The sequence below is a fragment of the Stigmatopora nigra genome, chromosome 7 (genome assembly GCF_051989575.1).
Source record: "Stigmatopora nigra isolate UIUO_SnigA chromosome 7, RoL_Snig_1.1, whole genome shotgun sequence".
In the NCBI taxonomy this organism is placed as follows: Eukaryota; Metazoa; Chordata; class Actinopteri; order Syngnathiformes; family Syngnathidae; genus Stigmatopora; species Stigmatopora nigra.
Window position 1 is genome coordinate 4,600,692 of NC_135514.1, and position 14,311 is coordinate 4,615,002.

Consider the following 14,311-nt stretch of genomic DNA (forward strand, 5'->3'; position numbering starts at 1 on the left):
GCATCTCGCCATTTTAGGCTTCAACTTTCGCAGCTTCACCACATCACAGATTTTTTTTCTGGGGAAATTATTTTTAGAAATGTTATTATTATTATTTTAAGTTCATAAAAACGTTGAAATCCATGCTAAAACTCGTAAACAGAAGTGTCAGGTTCATTAATAATTACCTTCGTCCGTAATTATGAATAACTGCAGGAAGACATCTTATTCAATTATTGACATTTAATTAAATAGAAATGGATTCAACAGGTAAAAGCCTCCGGAAGGGAGAGTTACAGCAAGTGTCCCTTACAACTTCCGAACGTCTCCCCGAATAGACGTTTTCGTCCCATTCTTATGGTCACAAGTTACAGAGTTGTTGATCATTCCATCACGTATGAGTAAAAACAACATCTGGGACTACAATAACAATCAAAGTATTTTACTAATAACAAAAACAGGGACTAGACCTAACAACATTTAGATTAGAGTAATTATACAACCTCCTTGACCTAAGAATCATATAATATAATCATAATCATATAATCGTTACATACAGAAAAACCCGAAGTGTACGGTTACATAACGATAACAATATTCTTGTTATTGTCCGACTAGCCCTGTCCTCGTCACCAAGGGCCCACCAAATCTCAAGGACCGAGATTGGGTGGATTGTTTGTATAACCATCCTGGAACAGGCTGTCTAGGTTAAAGATGACTTGGCGTGACCTTAAGACTTTTGAAAAACAGAAAGAGAATGATTTAACAAAGTAATGAATTAATACAAAGAAAAGAAAGAGATTGATTTAATAAAGAAATGAATTAATATAACTATTATAATAATAAAACAGAATAAACCCAACATTCCCCCGTTTTTATAATATGTATGTTATTAGTCATTTCTTAGTAATCACTAAATGGAAATGTCGGTGACTGCGATTTTATCCGCCTACTCCTTACTCCCATGGCTGGTCTGAAAGAGAAAAAACATAATTATATTCGTCCAATTGGTCCTCGGATTTACCGTACTCCTGGACCTCACTGCTTTCCCCAAACCGTCCCATAAGATACAACTCATGTACTTTAGAATTTGTAGGGGCAATTTCAGTAGTTATAAGTCGGCTTAGCAAGGAGCGCAAACAGGGGATACTACATCACCCACACAATGTTAGGATAGCGGTAATTGTGCCTATAGTCCAAATCTTTAGATTTTCCAAAGGTCTTATCCCACCAATCTGACAATGCGGACGTATCTACTCCAGAGTGCTCTTGCATATTGCGGTTCAGTGTTTGCAGGCCAGTAATGGCCCTGGTGAGAGATCCACTGGGTGACGCGTTGTTCGGTATGAAGGTGCAACATTGTTTTCCAAACATTGCACACACGCCCCCTGTTTCAAGGATCATATCCACCGCTATGCGATTCTGGAACGCCATCAGACTGGTAGCTGCCAGTTGTTCCTTCATGGCCACAAATCCCTGTTCAGTATAATTTCCAAGTTTTGAACATTGTAATGTAAGTAATTTATTCTATCCACATTTTTGTTTGGGGTGATTAGAAGGAAGATAGACTCCCAACCTGCTGCGATCTGATTAGCCAGCTTATACTCATCTGGTACGCCCCGGGGGATGCCAATCGCATCAATGTATGTTGGATCTCCTTCCCTCCATGCCTCTCGACGATGTCGGGAGGGTCGACCCTTCACCTCCGAATTATGAGCCGCCAATTGTATCTCCTCCACTGTGGATGGAAAAACAGACACCGGTAAGAGCAGTGAGACCAAAGTACCTAGTCCTGCCGCGTTTCGGCAGGAGTCGTATAATTTATCTACCACCCCGCCACCATAGGCCAGAACGTGGTATCAGGGGTGTAGTTTGTTTTAGAACGCCGGTACACCACGTCTCATTTATCGCCCCCAGCTTCAGACCATGCCCTGTAAGGTTTAAGCAGGTAAAATGATTAAACAGTGGAAAAATTGACTTCCTATTTACCGCGTAACAGGATAAACACTGCTTCAATATTTTTTCTTGCCAAGTAGGACACGTTTTTTCATTTGTAAAAACACTTTTCCCCAAATGAATGGTGATTGAGGGAGTTGTTAGACCCCATCGTATTTTCCCTTGTCTGGTAGGTTATCCTAATCCTTTGTAAGATGGTTTAGTCTCAATTGAAACCATATGGAGACGTCAAACCCAATATAAAAGAGTTCCCTATAGTTTTATGGTATTGCTTGCTGAGCAATAATCTTTCAATTAATATTGGTGTTTCCCGTATCTTATTAAGTCAGAAAGTTTATCTTACCCGTCCCCTCAATGTTTCAATTGAGACCACCCTTTTACCAAAGTAGCTCCACATAGTGCTTGCCTTCTTTACACTCCATTAACAGCGCCCAATTATCCCCCGTTTGGGAAATCCCTGTTTCAGAAATAAATTTCACAGGTTAATATGTCAGTCCAAGCTTTCCAATCTTGACCAATTTCTGCAACAAGGCTTTTCCCAATCTTTAATTTTTTGCTGTTAATGTACCACACATATTTCCCACCATCTCTTTTTGTATGGCAACCGGGACGTCGCCGAGTCCAAATATATATTTACAATGTGGAAATTTGATTTAGTAGGTAATGTTAATTAAATGTAAATGTGTATGTTTCTCGGTTTACCCTCCCGTAAGAAGGTGTATCCTCAATTGAAACGCCTCCGCCTTTTTCTCCAACTGGAGAAAACAACCCTACTGTGGAAAGGAATAGAATCACAATCATCATTAATCTCATTGCCCCAAAAGCAATAATTGTTTTCAACATGACTTTTTGTCTTTGTTTAGGGAGTTTTCCTCTTGAAACGTTTCAATTTAGACAACCTTCTTACTGTGGGAAAGGTGCATCCGTGTCCCCTTTCAGTAACAAGGACCCTCCCACTTTGCGTTGCTCCGATGTTTCTTCTTTTATGCTGCTTATCAGCATCCAGTCTTCAAGAATCACCGTCGCTTCGTCCGTTTCCTGTTGAGAAGCAAAATCTCCCTCTGATAGTCTAAATTTGGTGTGTGCGTTTTTTTTTTTTTTTTTTTTTTTTTTTTTTTTTTCTCTGATAGATTCGCCTCATCATCCAATTGTCATTGTGTGGTGAATAATAACAATTTGTAAGGTCTACCAAACAGGACTTCATATAAGGTCCGCCAATTGTGGATGGTAGACAACTATTATATTAACAAAATGGGAGCCATTATCACTATAAATAGTTTCTGGAATTCCATATCGTGGAATGATATCCATATGATCTAATAAAAATAAAATAAAATCTATATGTATTTTTTGAAATGGATATGTGGGTATGCATATAGATTTAAACCCTAAGCCTTGTAGTGCCGTTGTAGCAAGGCCACCTCCCCCTTGTCGAGACATAGGTCTTCCCTTGACTCAAGCCCAAATTATTTTCTTTATTGATCTTTTATTGATAGATTATGTCTCGGTGGTCTGCCAATCAAAAAACACAAAAAGACAAACTATCATTCACGCTCACACTCATAAACAGAAGAATTTAGTGTGTTCAACCAGTCTAGCATCCATAATTTCATTTTGTGGGAGTAAACTGGAGTACCCGGAGAAAATCCACAAATTCTCGAGGACGCCATGAATACCCCACATTCCGGAAGGTCTGGATCCACCCCGCATTCATTAGTAGATCCTTTAATATACACACCCCCACTCTAGCATTTTAACCGTTTGTAAAAAATTACCTTCAAGTTTCACACAAAGTTATATCCTTTTTAATGCTATCAGTTTACCTGTTTGTTCCCCGAATTGAGGTGGGAATAGTTTCACATCTAAAGTTTTTATTTTTTACAGCCGCCATGACCTAATGGCCCCCTATCATGTTTTTGGAGAATCCCAATTCCCTCTAATAGCATGCCAATCACCTTTTAATGCGGCCATCCAATTTTGTTTCTACTTGTTTCAGGTGATAAGATAATCTCCCCCATTTGTAAAACAAATTCATCCACGCCTAATTTATACAACATGACGCCTATGGCCTTTATTACGTCGCCTTGACTCCAAATTCTATGAACCAAGATAACACGCCTAATTTGTAAGCGAATTTCGCCCATCCCATTTTGTTCATAGACAACCCATCTACCTAAAGCGTCACTTGTTTCAAAACATGAAAGGCCCCACTAGAATTCGTGCATCCAGCGCCAAATAGAGCCTATTTACACATTTGTCTCAAACTTGTTTTAGATATGGGGTCCCCAATTTCCCAAAATTTCCCAGAATTAATGTACTACCACATCCTGTCAAAAACCCAAAACGACTAACATAACCTGTTTCTAAGCCAGATTCTGGAATTTGGAGAATTTCTCCTTTCCCTCCCTTATCTAAGCTTGTTATTGTCACTCGTTATCACTGTAACATTCAGGCGTATTAACCCCATCGTTGCTAAAGTTCTCACCAATTTGCATGCCCTTAATGCCGTAAAAGCAACGTTATTTGGTTGTATCAATTGACCAATGCTTATCCAATCCGTAATATCCTTAAAGTCATCAATATGACCTGTGACAAAGCATATTTCCTCCTGCCAGGACAACAGACAATGTTCTTTCAAGTGCACTTTGAAAAACATTCCATGTTACTCCATTCTTAGGGAAAATATGCTCATCCTAAACCAATTATTTTATTTACAATTCACCTAATTATTTGGATGAATGCCATGAATTTTATCATGCCACTATTGCATTGTAAATTTCCCATCTGATGTCGTTAACAGCCAAATAATTCAATACCTACTATACTTTGTAAATCACCTCATATGATGTTTACTTAAGACACGAGTCATTTCCCATAGCCTGTTACCAAAACAAAAAATCTACAACAATTAAATGAGAGAAATCAACCTTTTGTTAGACAATTCCTAATTACAAACTTTAATGTTTTAAAAACCTTATCGTCACCAATATACCATAATATTGTAAATTTTGTCATCCTGGCCTTTTTTTTCTTTTAAACAGCCAACCTCCTGGATTAAAGTATTTTGAATAATCAAAAAATTCTGAAATAGTATTAATATTATTTTATCCTCCAAAAGCTAGTTTCCTTTAACTAAGAGCTCTTTGAAATCCACAATTGCTCAAAAATGACTATTTTGGTCTATTTCCCAAATCCAAAGCTTTTTACCAAATCAACCTTTTACTGAACAGATTTTTCTATCCTCTTAATGCATTTCATTTTAAAACCCAAAATATCAATGCGAAAGCATTCGCATAACCTTGCATTTCTTGCAGCCCATGTATTGTTCTTATTCTGAAAAGTCCAAACAGAAAACGCAATTAGCCGTTAACTATGACCTCCACTCTTGCTGCGAAAACAGCATTGTTATCTTATGTTTACAAACCAGCTTTTTCCCTGTGCCCAAATACAACGCTTTTTAGAGAAGACAACCATTAAAACGTCAAATTAACCCCTCTTCCGATATTCAACTACATAACAATATTTTTTCCAAGACCCCATATATCCAGAATATGTATGCTGCAAGCACAACAATATGGCAAAAACCCATTTTCTGCCCTCAAGTTTGCTTCAGCACCCCCAAGGCCAATTATTATTATTATAATGTCTTCACGGAAGGGATCACAAAATTTTAGTCGTTTACACGGTCCGAACGCTCCCGAAAGCCCAACACAGTTAAATCGTCTGCCCCGCGGCCCACATGTTTCACTCCCATCTAATCAGCAGCCGCTGCACCAGAAACGCTTCCCCCGCAGTTGACACATTTTTTTTTTTTGCAAGTCTAGAGCATAATAAAAACACAGGTGACATTCCCTGCTAAACATTTAAATGATCATTTTGTATATATTCTTTTGTCTTTTTAAACACCATCTTCCCGCTAGCGGACGGGATCAAAAACCAAGCTGCAATAAGCCATCACATTGCTGTAAATTGACAGTACATATAGGTTATATTAACAAAGCACCACCAGCACTTGGAAATAACCATTCTAATTGTTGTTATACAAGCCCAAGCATCACAAAAAACCCAATTTAATTGTAATCACAAAACGTCATACCTGGATTAACCAAATCAAATACCAGTGTCCCCATTAATTTTCTAGCTCCCTTTATTTTTGTTAAACTTCCTCCGCGCCCGTCACCTATCTCGGTAAATATTTTCCCCGTCAGCCGAGGAGGCCCCGCTATTTTTTCCTTACCAAACAGTACTTTCCCGCCGCCACGGTCTTAAATATATCCCCGTTATCCGAGGGAGCCCCCACTATTTTCCCAAAATAGTATTTTTTAACTTCTCCCCGGCCTTATTTCGCCATTAGTGTCTGTGGAACAAGCTGTTACACTTTTATCCACTCACATATTATTTATATATATATATTACCTCCATTAGTGTCTGTGGAACAAGCTGTTACACTTTTATCCACTCACATATTATTTATATATGTATATTACCTCTATGCATTAGTGCATATATTATCCTGCATTTTATGCATTTTAAGCTGGCCAGCAAACCCATATTTATTTATCCATAAATATAGCTGTGTAATATTTTTAAAGCGCTTTGTCTTTCCAATTTTTTTCCAATCCTTACAAGTTAGACGTATTTTTTGGATCGTCATCCAAACCCGCCTTACAACACGTGTTTCCCATATTTTACTTTTATTTTTTGTAGTGAGTTCGTGTGCCTCACAGAGTTAACTTTATTATATCTATTTTTATTATTATCACTCCTTCGACTGTATTTCCTAGGCTTATCTTAATTTTACTGCAGAAACCACACAAACAACATACAACGTATATTCGTGCCTACCCTTTAGACACAGGACACTCCCCGGCCCCAATATTGTACCTCTAGTACAATACATTCGTGCCTACCCCTGAGACACAGGACACTTTCCAGCAAAGTGCCCCACCGTACCTGCCATTGACTAGTATAAACACAGGGTTTTATCGCCGTCACCCAGGACGCGAAACCAGCCCAACAATGGGCCTCACATACAATGTCCCTTTAACGCATTTGTAAACACCTTCACAACATGCAGACATTAATGTGGACTTACCCGAGATCCATCAGATGTCTCCCTCCAGCAGGAAAAGTCTTCAACCGCCGAGAATCCAGGCGCCCCCGTCGAAAAACTCCGGCCCACCAAGGGTTTTGAAGACGCCGTGCGCACGGTCACTTACCAGATGTCGAACAGCAGCGCCTGGGTTCTCGCTCCGGTATATTGACCTCCATGGCTCAGAAGGACCAAAATGTCAGGTTCATTAATAATTACCTTCGTCCGTAATTATGAATAACTGCAGGAAGACATCTTATTCAATTATTGACATTTAATTAAATAGAAATGGATTCAACAGGTAAAAGCCTCCGGAAGGGAGAGTTACAGCAAGTGTCCCTTACAACTTCCGAACGTCTCCCCGAATAGACGTTTTCGTCCCATTCTTATGGTCACAAGTTACAGAGTTGTTGATCATTCCATCACGTATGAGTAAAAACAACATCTGGGACTACAATAACAATCAAAGTATTTTACTAATAACAAAAACAGGGACTAGACCTAACAACATTTAGATTAGAGTAATTATACAACCTCCTTGACCTAAGAATCATATAATATAATCATAATCATATAATCGTTACATACAGAAAAACCCGAAGTGTACGGTTACATAACGATAACAATATTCTTGTTATTGTCCGACTAGCCCTGTCCTCGTCACCAAGGGCCCACCAAATCTCAAGGACCGAGATTGGGTGGATTGTTTGTATAACCATCCTGGAACAGGCTGTCTAGGTTAAAGATGACTTGGCGTGACCTTAAGACTTTTGAAAAACAGAAAGAGAATGATTTAACAAAGTAATGAATTAATACAAAGAAAAGAAAGAGATTGATTTAATAAAGAAATGAATTAATATAACTATTATAATAATAAAACAGAATAAACCCAACAAGAAGCCACTATTGTTACTAGGACTCAGCACTGAAGAATTATTATTACTATTTTTTTAATAACATTTTTTTTCGATTATCGCGATCATGTCTGGTCCACATTAACTGCGATAATCGAGTTTTTACTGTATCACCCACCACATCCACTAAACACCAATGGACCCATTCTTCATCTTAACATAGTTTCACAGTCACAAATTGAGAAAGCGCTGTCCCAACCTTAGAAGCCCCAAAGGAAAATATGTGTTTAATATGGATGTAACATTTCTGAAATACCACAATGAATCTCTCATAGCTCCATTAACCACTATTGTAAACAAATCCATAAACGACAGTCTCTTCCCTGAACCTTGGAAGTGCTCAGTTATCACACCGGTACTCAAATCAGGGAACCCTGTAATTACAACAACTACAGACCTATAAACATCCTTCCAGCCATCTCAAAACTCTTGGAAAAAATAGTAGCGGAGCAAATTATGGATCACATCAACAGCATTCCATAAGACAGTCAAAAGGCATTTGACACCATCAACCACCGGATACTGCTGTCTAAACAGTTTGATTTCAATGTATCACCAAGCACACTAAATTGGATTGAATCATACTTATCTGTAAGATCACAGTGCGTCAGGATGAAAAACACAAAATCTACTTCTACTACTTACTTTCACTTTGTGACAATGATACACGTGTGCTCTCTTCTCTTAAAGAAATTTCTACAATTCCTTTCATCGAGGAACACTTTGTTCAACCTTGCCAACTTCCTGGACAAAACAGGCTCACATGGTGGGTGTTAATTTGTGTCTTTTCTTTTAATCTTCTTGCCCGAAAGTTGTGCTTCACCACTGAAAAGATGCATTTTGTGATTTGTTGGATGATAAACTCAACATTTAATGAATCCTTATTCCTCCAGTTTGAGCATCTATTTATGTGTGTGTGCTTTCCTTAGGCTATGACATGTCCACCTTTATCAGGCGCTATAGCCGCTATCTCAATGAGAAGTCCTTCGCCTACAGACAGATGTCTTTTGATTTTGTCCGTGTCAAGAAAGGGTACAGTAACTCATTTTTTTGTCATTTCCTCATAGTACTTCATGACTTTTTTTAATGATGTTAGTGATTCTTGGACTTGTCTTGACTTGGTCTACGACACTGGTAGAGTTACCATATTTTCTCGCATATATGCCATATTTGTCACTCAGAAAAATTATGACTGAATCAAGGGTACAGTTTATAAATGCACAAACTAGACTTGACATCCACGAAAAAGAACACAAGACAATGCGGCTGATATGGTCATTTATTTCAAAATAAAGGAGAGATAATTAGATAAAACGCTTAACAATTTTTTTTTCTTTAAGAGCCTGATTGGAATAAAAATGTAAAATCTACAAAATTTATTTGAAATATTTCAATCGAACAAGAGAGGTGGTGTTTATCTATTTAGAATCTTTTCCTTACACAAGAATATTCAGTCCAAACTTTCAGAATTGTCATTACCGTGCATGTCTGTGTTGTCAGTGAACATACAAATCCTTATTTGAGCAATGATTTCATCTCCATAAAAAACAGTGTAACTGGTGATCATTTTAATCCAAACTCTGATTGGAACAAGGAATTTTTCTTGGTATGGTCAGGAATAAATACTTTGTCACTCTTAATCTTAAATAAACCTTTTAATGACAAAAGCTGGCTCCAAATTCAGATCCTTGGTTTCATTAGCATTCTAAGATCAATTCTCTTTTCTTTCCATGACAGTGCTGATGGAGCAATGAGGATCATGACAGTAGAGAAGTTGCTGAAAGGAATGCCAATTCTGCAGGGTCAGATTGATGCACTGGTGGATTTTGATGTGAGTCAAACCTCCAAGCTTTAGTGCACTCTTTTGTCTATTTTCCAGAGGCCACACCATTAAATGCATATTTGATCTCATAATTTGTATTTTTTCTCCGAAGGTACACCAACCAGAATTAAACAATGGTGTGATAAATGCCTGCTTTCTCCTACTGTTCAAAGATCTGATAAAGTTATATGCCTGCTATAATGACGGCATCATTAATCTATTAGGTACAGTATTTTTTCTCACTCGCATATGCTCGATCTGCAAATGTATTTGAGTTAAACCATTAAATATTATGTTGAAATGAGGACTTTTGAGTTATTCATTTGTTTATTAACTATGTTTTTAACCTTTTTTTCATTATTGGCAAAAGGGGAAAAAACAACCTACATTATGTCAATTCAAATATTGCCACCATTATGTCTTTCAGAGAAATTTTTCCAGATGAAGAGAAGCCAATGTAAAGATGGACTGGAGATATACAAAAGATTCTTGCATCGTATGACTCGCGTATCTGAATTTTTCAAACTTGCAGAGGTAAGATTGGCATACCCTACAGAGTTGTTTAACAGTCAACACTTAATGGTTTCTGGGTAATGCTGAAATCACATTGTTTTGCTTTTGCAGCAAGTGGGAATAGACAAAAACGACATACCTGAACTTACTCAGGTAAGTTTATTACAGATTCATCTTGATTCTATAGTATGCTCATTAACAATGGTGATACTTGCTAATAAACTAGCATTGTGCTTTTGTATTTAATAAAAAGTCTAAAGTACTGTGAATTACTGTCTAATTTAATTGTTTTTCAAAAAATGTCAATTATTGAACACCATGGTACTATTTGCTCTCTCTGGTCTCACATTTTGTACCCCACAGGCCCCGGAAAGTCTTTTGGAATCGCTGGAAACCCATCTCAACACTTTAGAAGGGAAGAAGCCGTAAGTTTTGTTTTGTTTTAAATTTGGGGATTAAATTCAAGATGATTAACAATTAAATGCCAAATATCAACCATAAATCTCTTAAGATTGTTTTGCACATTAAAATGCATTCACGTATATCTGACAAATGATACACAACTTTAAATCAGTATGAAAACTAAATACATCTTATTACTTTCTTACATAAAGTTTTTTCTACTTTGACACATTTATCAATTTCTTGTGAAATTGTTAAATTAATACTGTATTTCTTCTTTCTATTTTTATTTCAACACAGAGAGGATAAGTAAGTATTGTATGGCATACATTACCATTTTTTTTATTATGTGCTAATGTTAACATGCTTGTCAAGCTTGGCCAATTGCTCGTCTTATTAATGATTGCAATTCCCCTTATTAAGCGATAAGAAAAAGCTTCACATACCATATTGGATGCATGCAAAAGTCTGAAGTTTTCCCCAAAGTGGACGGCTTTCTGATGCGATATATGTACGTTGATTTGAAATACGAGTAAATCCCGAAACGCATTGAGATTTTATCCCAAGGTATTACTGTACAGTTAATGTAATTTCTCACTGTGATTTCAACACCGTCTTCGTCTTCACTTTGGCAAAAGACTATACAGTACATGATCTTGTCAACTCTCCCAAAAAACTTGCCTGGAATTGCACTGTGATAAAATCAATTAGTAAAAACAGATTATTTTAACCACTGAATATATGAAAATATATGAGATGATGATGTATGTTTTCTAACTTGTACAATATTTTTGTTTTTACAGGTCACCCACTAAGGTAAAACGCTATTTATAACAATTAGTAGTGGCCTTTATTTTTTTTGAAATCTAGTCATTGGAAATGAATAATAATAATTATTGTAATGCACCCATCATTGTTATCATTCTTTTTCTTGAGCAAATCACCTGTTCTACTGTTTCATATTAAGGTAAAGGTGTGCATTATTCAAATGCCAACATATTTTGCGAAATATACTTGATTAGACTTTATTGAGGGAAGTCTAATTAAGAATGAAAGTACAACCTTATAGTCATGAATTGATGTGCCAAGTCCCGTCCAGATATTCCACCTCACTCTGTTTATTGTTTGTAAACAGGATACAGTGGCCAACAACAGCTCAGCAACTACTGCCCCACCAACTGCACCGCCCAAGCCTGCACCTCCCGCCACAGCTGGAGGACCCCCTGCTCGCCCTGGACCACCTGCCAAACCTCCACCTCCATCGATCACACCCACAGCTGTAGCCCCCACCAAAACTGCCAGCAAGTTAGTCCCATTTCACACGCACAAGTGCATGCACACACACAAAAAAACTAATGTTACATTTATTCAACATAAAATGTGGGTGTGAATTGGCAGTTACGAAAATACTCAATTTTAAAAGGCTATTAGAGCAAAAACAGATTTATATATATATAAATATATATTTAAGAAAACTAAAATTTCAAATATCTTATTTCCAATTTAAATCTGTCAATAACTCTAATAAACAATACAATGATCCTTCAAATATCGCGGTTAATGTAGACCAAATATGGCTGCAATGATTGAAAAATCACAAGGTAGGGTCAACCCTAATGTAACTATTTTTTTTTGTCAATGCTGAGCCCTGATAGCAAGCGGAAGACATGGGAGTGACTTCCGCTTGCGAGTTTCAGTGTGCATTTTCATATTTTTATGGGCTTTAAAAATATAATAAAAAAAATTCATAACAGAAAAAAATCACAAAGATGTGAATTCATGATTAATGAAAGTCCTGATAATCAAGGGAAAACTACATATAATATATATATTTATATATAATAATAATAACAATAATCGGACATAGGCTTTGTCATCATCATTGACTCGACAAAAGCCTAATACTCATCATACCCAGCTGCGTATGACGAAATTGGTAGTGCTTCTCCATAAGGTGCTATTCCCGGCAAAAGACCCAAATAAGTGATAATTTCAGACTCGTAATTCGGAATTCTGCCGTGATGGATACATCGAATCACCTTCCCGTTTTTCACTTACCTTCAATCAGCCAGTGAGAGGCAGATCACCACCCAACGTCTTTTCACGTTACCTCAACCCAAAGTTATTACACAGAAGGGATTGTGTCTCGTGTTACCGTAAGTTTAGAGTCCTGATGGATGTGGGAAAAACACTGTCCTTAAGCCTATTTGTCCGTACTTTGTGAGACCTATTGCATCTGCCAGGTATAATACTAGATTATATTGTTGATTCTCTTTTTTCCTCGATAAAGTGCCCTTGATGATGGCTTCCTGTTGGACCTTGATCCAATGTCATCTTCTTCAACTGGTGGAACAGCAGCACCTTCTACTATGACAGGATGGGGAGGTGAGCAAATTGTTGTTTGAGCAAATTCCCAAAACTGATTAAAAATTCCTACACAGTGTTCCCCTGCTGTATCGTGATCCATTGTTACCCACTCATACTAGGTCTGATCTCTCCTTTTAAAGACAAAGAACCAGAAAATTAACCTTTCCAAGCGATTCGCATGCTTTAAAGCACTGATCTCCAAATTAGCGCCGCAGAGGGTGCAGTATTTCATTCCAACTAAACAGGACAGAATCTTATTACCAATCTGGTGTCTTGCATGTGCAAGTTAATCACATCAAGTGGTGCTTGTTTTAGCAGAAACCACATTGGTTAAAATGTCTGGATTAGTTGGAACAAAAAACTGTACCCACTACGGCTCTTTGTGGAATAGTTTGGAGACCCCTTGCTTTTATGTGATCTGTATCGCATTTATCAGGACATCCTCATTGATTAGCTTGGCCAGTTTAATCACTGGGCAACTGGGAAACAGCCCAGCCAGAGTGCTACCTGTTGGCCAACACAGCATCTGGCACACACATAACTCATTATAAATTTAAATTGAAGCAATTAAAGGTTATCTTCATGTTTTGTCTACTTTGATTGGATTAGGAAACAGTGTTTTGTAATGAAACCAAAGGACCATCTTCAGACAAACATCCTCAGACACCAACAATATTGATTAAATGATATAAAAATGACCAAAAATATTCATTGTAAGATTTTGTCTTCATTCTTACCCCAAATTCTGTCATCCATCAATATTCTTTGTCTTCTTGTGCAGACCTTTTGGCTGATGGTGAGTAATCTCAATTCTTTAAAGAAGCATGTTATGCACAATAATAGTGGCAGCTAGAGGCTTCTTTTTATGATAATTTCTGCAGAGAAGAAAACCTTTTTTCTTCTCCTCTTGTATTCCTTTTTTCTCTTTTTGGTTCTTTGACTATTCTATTATTGTTTTGGTGGAATTATTCATATAGCAACTCCTGCTGCCAGTAACAATGCTACTGAATCTAAACAAGAAAAGAACGCGCTTGCTTCTGATGCTGCCGCTGCACCTGCAGCCACTGCTGTTACTGCCGCTTCTTTACCAGCACCGACTTCCCTGCCTGTCTCAGCTTCTGCCACCTCAACAGTTAGGGACATCGACTTTTTCGGAGGTCAGTCACTCCAAATAGTAGGCATTACTATCATTATTATTACTCCTTTATCCACTTTTGGATAGAACTCTTTTACATCTCATATTTGTTGCTTCTGTGCACGTAATTT

General features: G+C 37.4%; 1 protein-coding gene and 1 long non-coding RNA gene across 21 annotated transcripts in view; one reads left to right on the forward strand and one right to left on the reverse strand.

The window, feature by feature from the left end:
- Window positions 1-14,311, forward strand: part of snap91a (synaptosome associated protein 91a) — a 46,307-nt gene that overhangs the window by 8,969 nt on the left and 23,027 nt on the right. For 18 of the 20 annotated variants that reach the window (XM_077720255.1, XM_077720259.1, XM_077720260.1 and 15 more), the window contains exons 4-15: window positions 8,632-8,707; window positions 8,871-8,973; window positions 9,679-9,772; window positions 9,876-9,987; window positions 10,191-10,297; window positions 10,388-10,429; window positions 10,640-10,701; window positions 11,482-11,494; window positions 11,814-11,983; window positions 12,969-13,063; window positions 13,827-13,841; window positions 14,023-14,202. In XM_077720255.1, coding sequence (XP_077576381.1) covers window positions 8,632-8,707; window positions 8,871-8,973; window positions 9,679-9,772; window positions 9,876-9,987; window positions 10,191-10,297; window positions 10,388-10,429; window positions 10,640-10,701; window positions 11,482-11,494; window positions 11,814-11,983; window positions 12,969-13,063; window positions 13,827-13,841; window positions 14,023-14,202 — 1,069 coding nt within the window. Of the gene's footprint in view, window positions 1-8,631; window positions 8,708-8,870; window positions 8,974-9,678; window positions 9,773-9,875; window positions 9,988-10,190; window positions 10,298-10,387; window positions 10,430-10,639; window positions 10,702-10,978; window positions 11,430-11,481; window positions 11,495-11,813; window positions 11,984-12,968; window positions 13,064-13,826; window positions 13,842-14,022; window positions 14,203-14,311 lie in introns of those variants that run through there. The other 2 variants (XM_077720265.1, XM_077720274.1) reach the window with 2 other exon arrangements.
- LOC144199667 (uncharacterized) lies at window positions 205-7,275 on the reverse strand. The gene is made up of 2 exons (XR_013326957.1): window positions 6,423-7,275; window positions 205-6,351 (listed from the first exon to the last, which is right to left on the reverse strand). It is a non-coding gene; the product is annotated as an uncharacterized LOC144199667 (long non-coding RNA).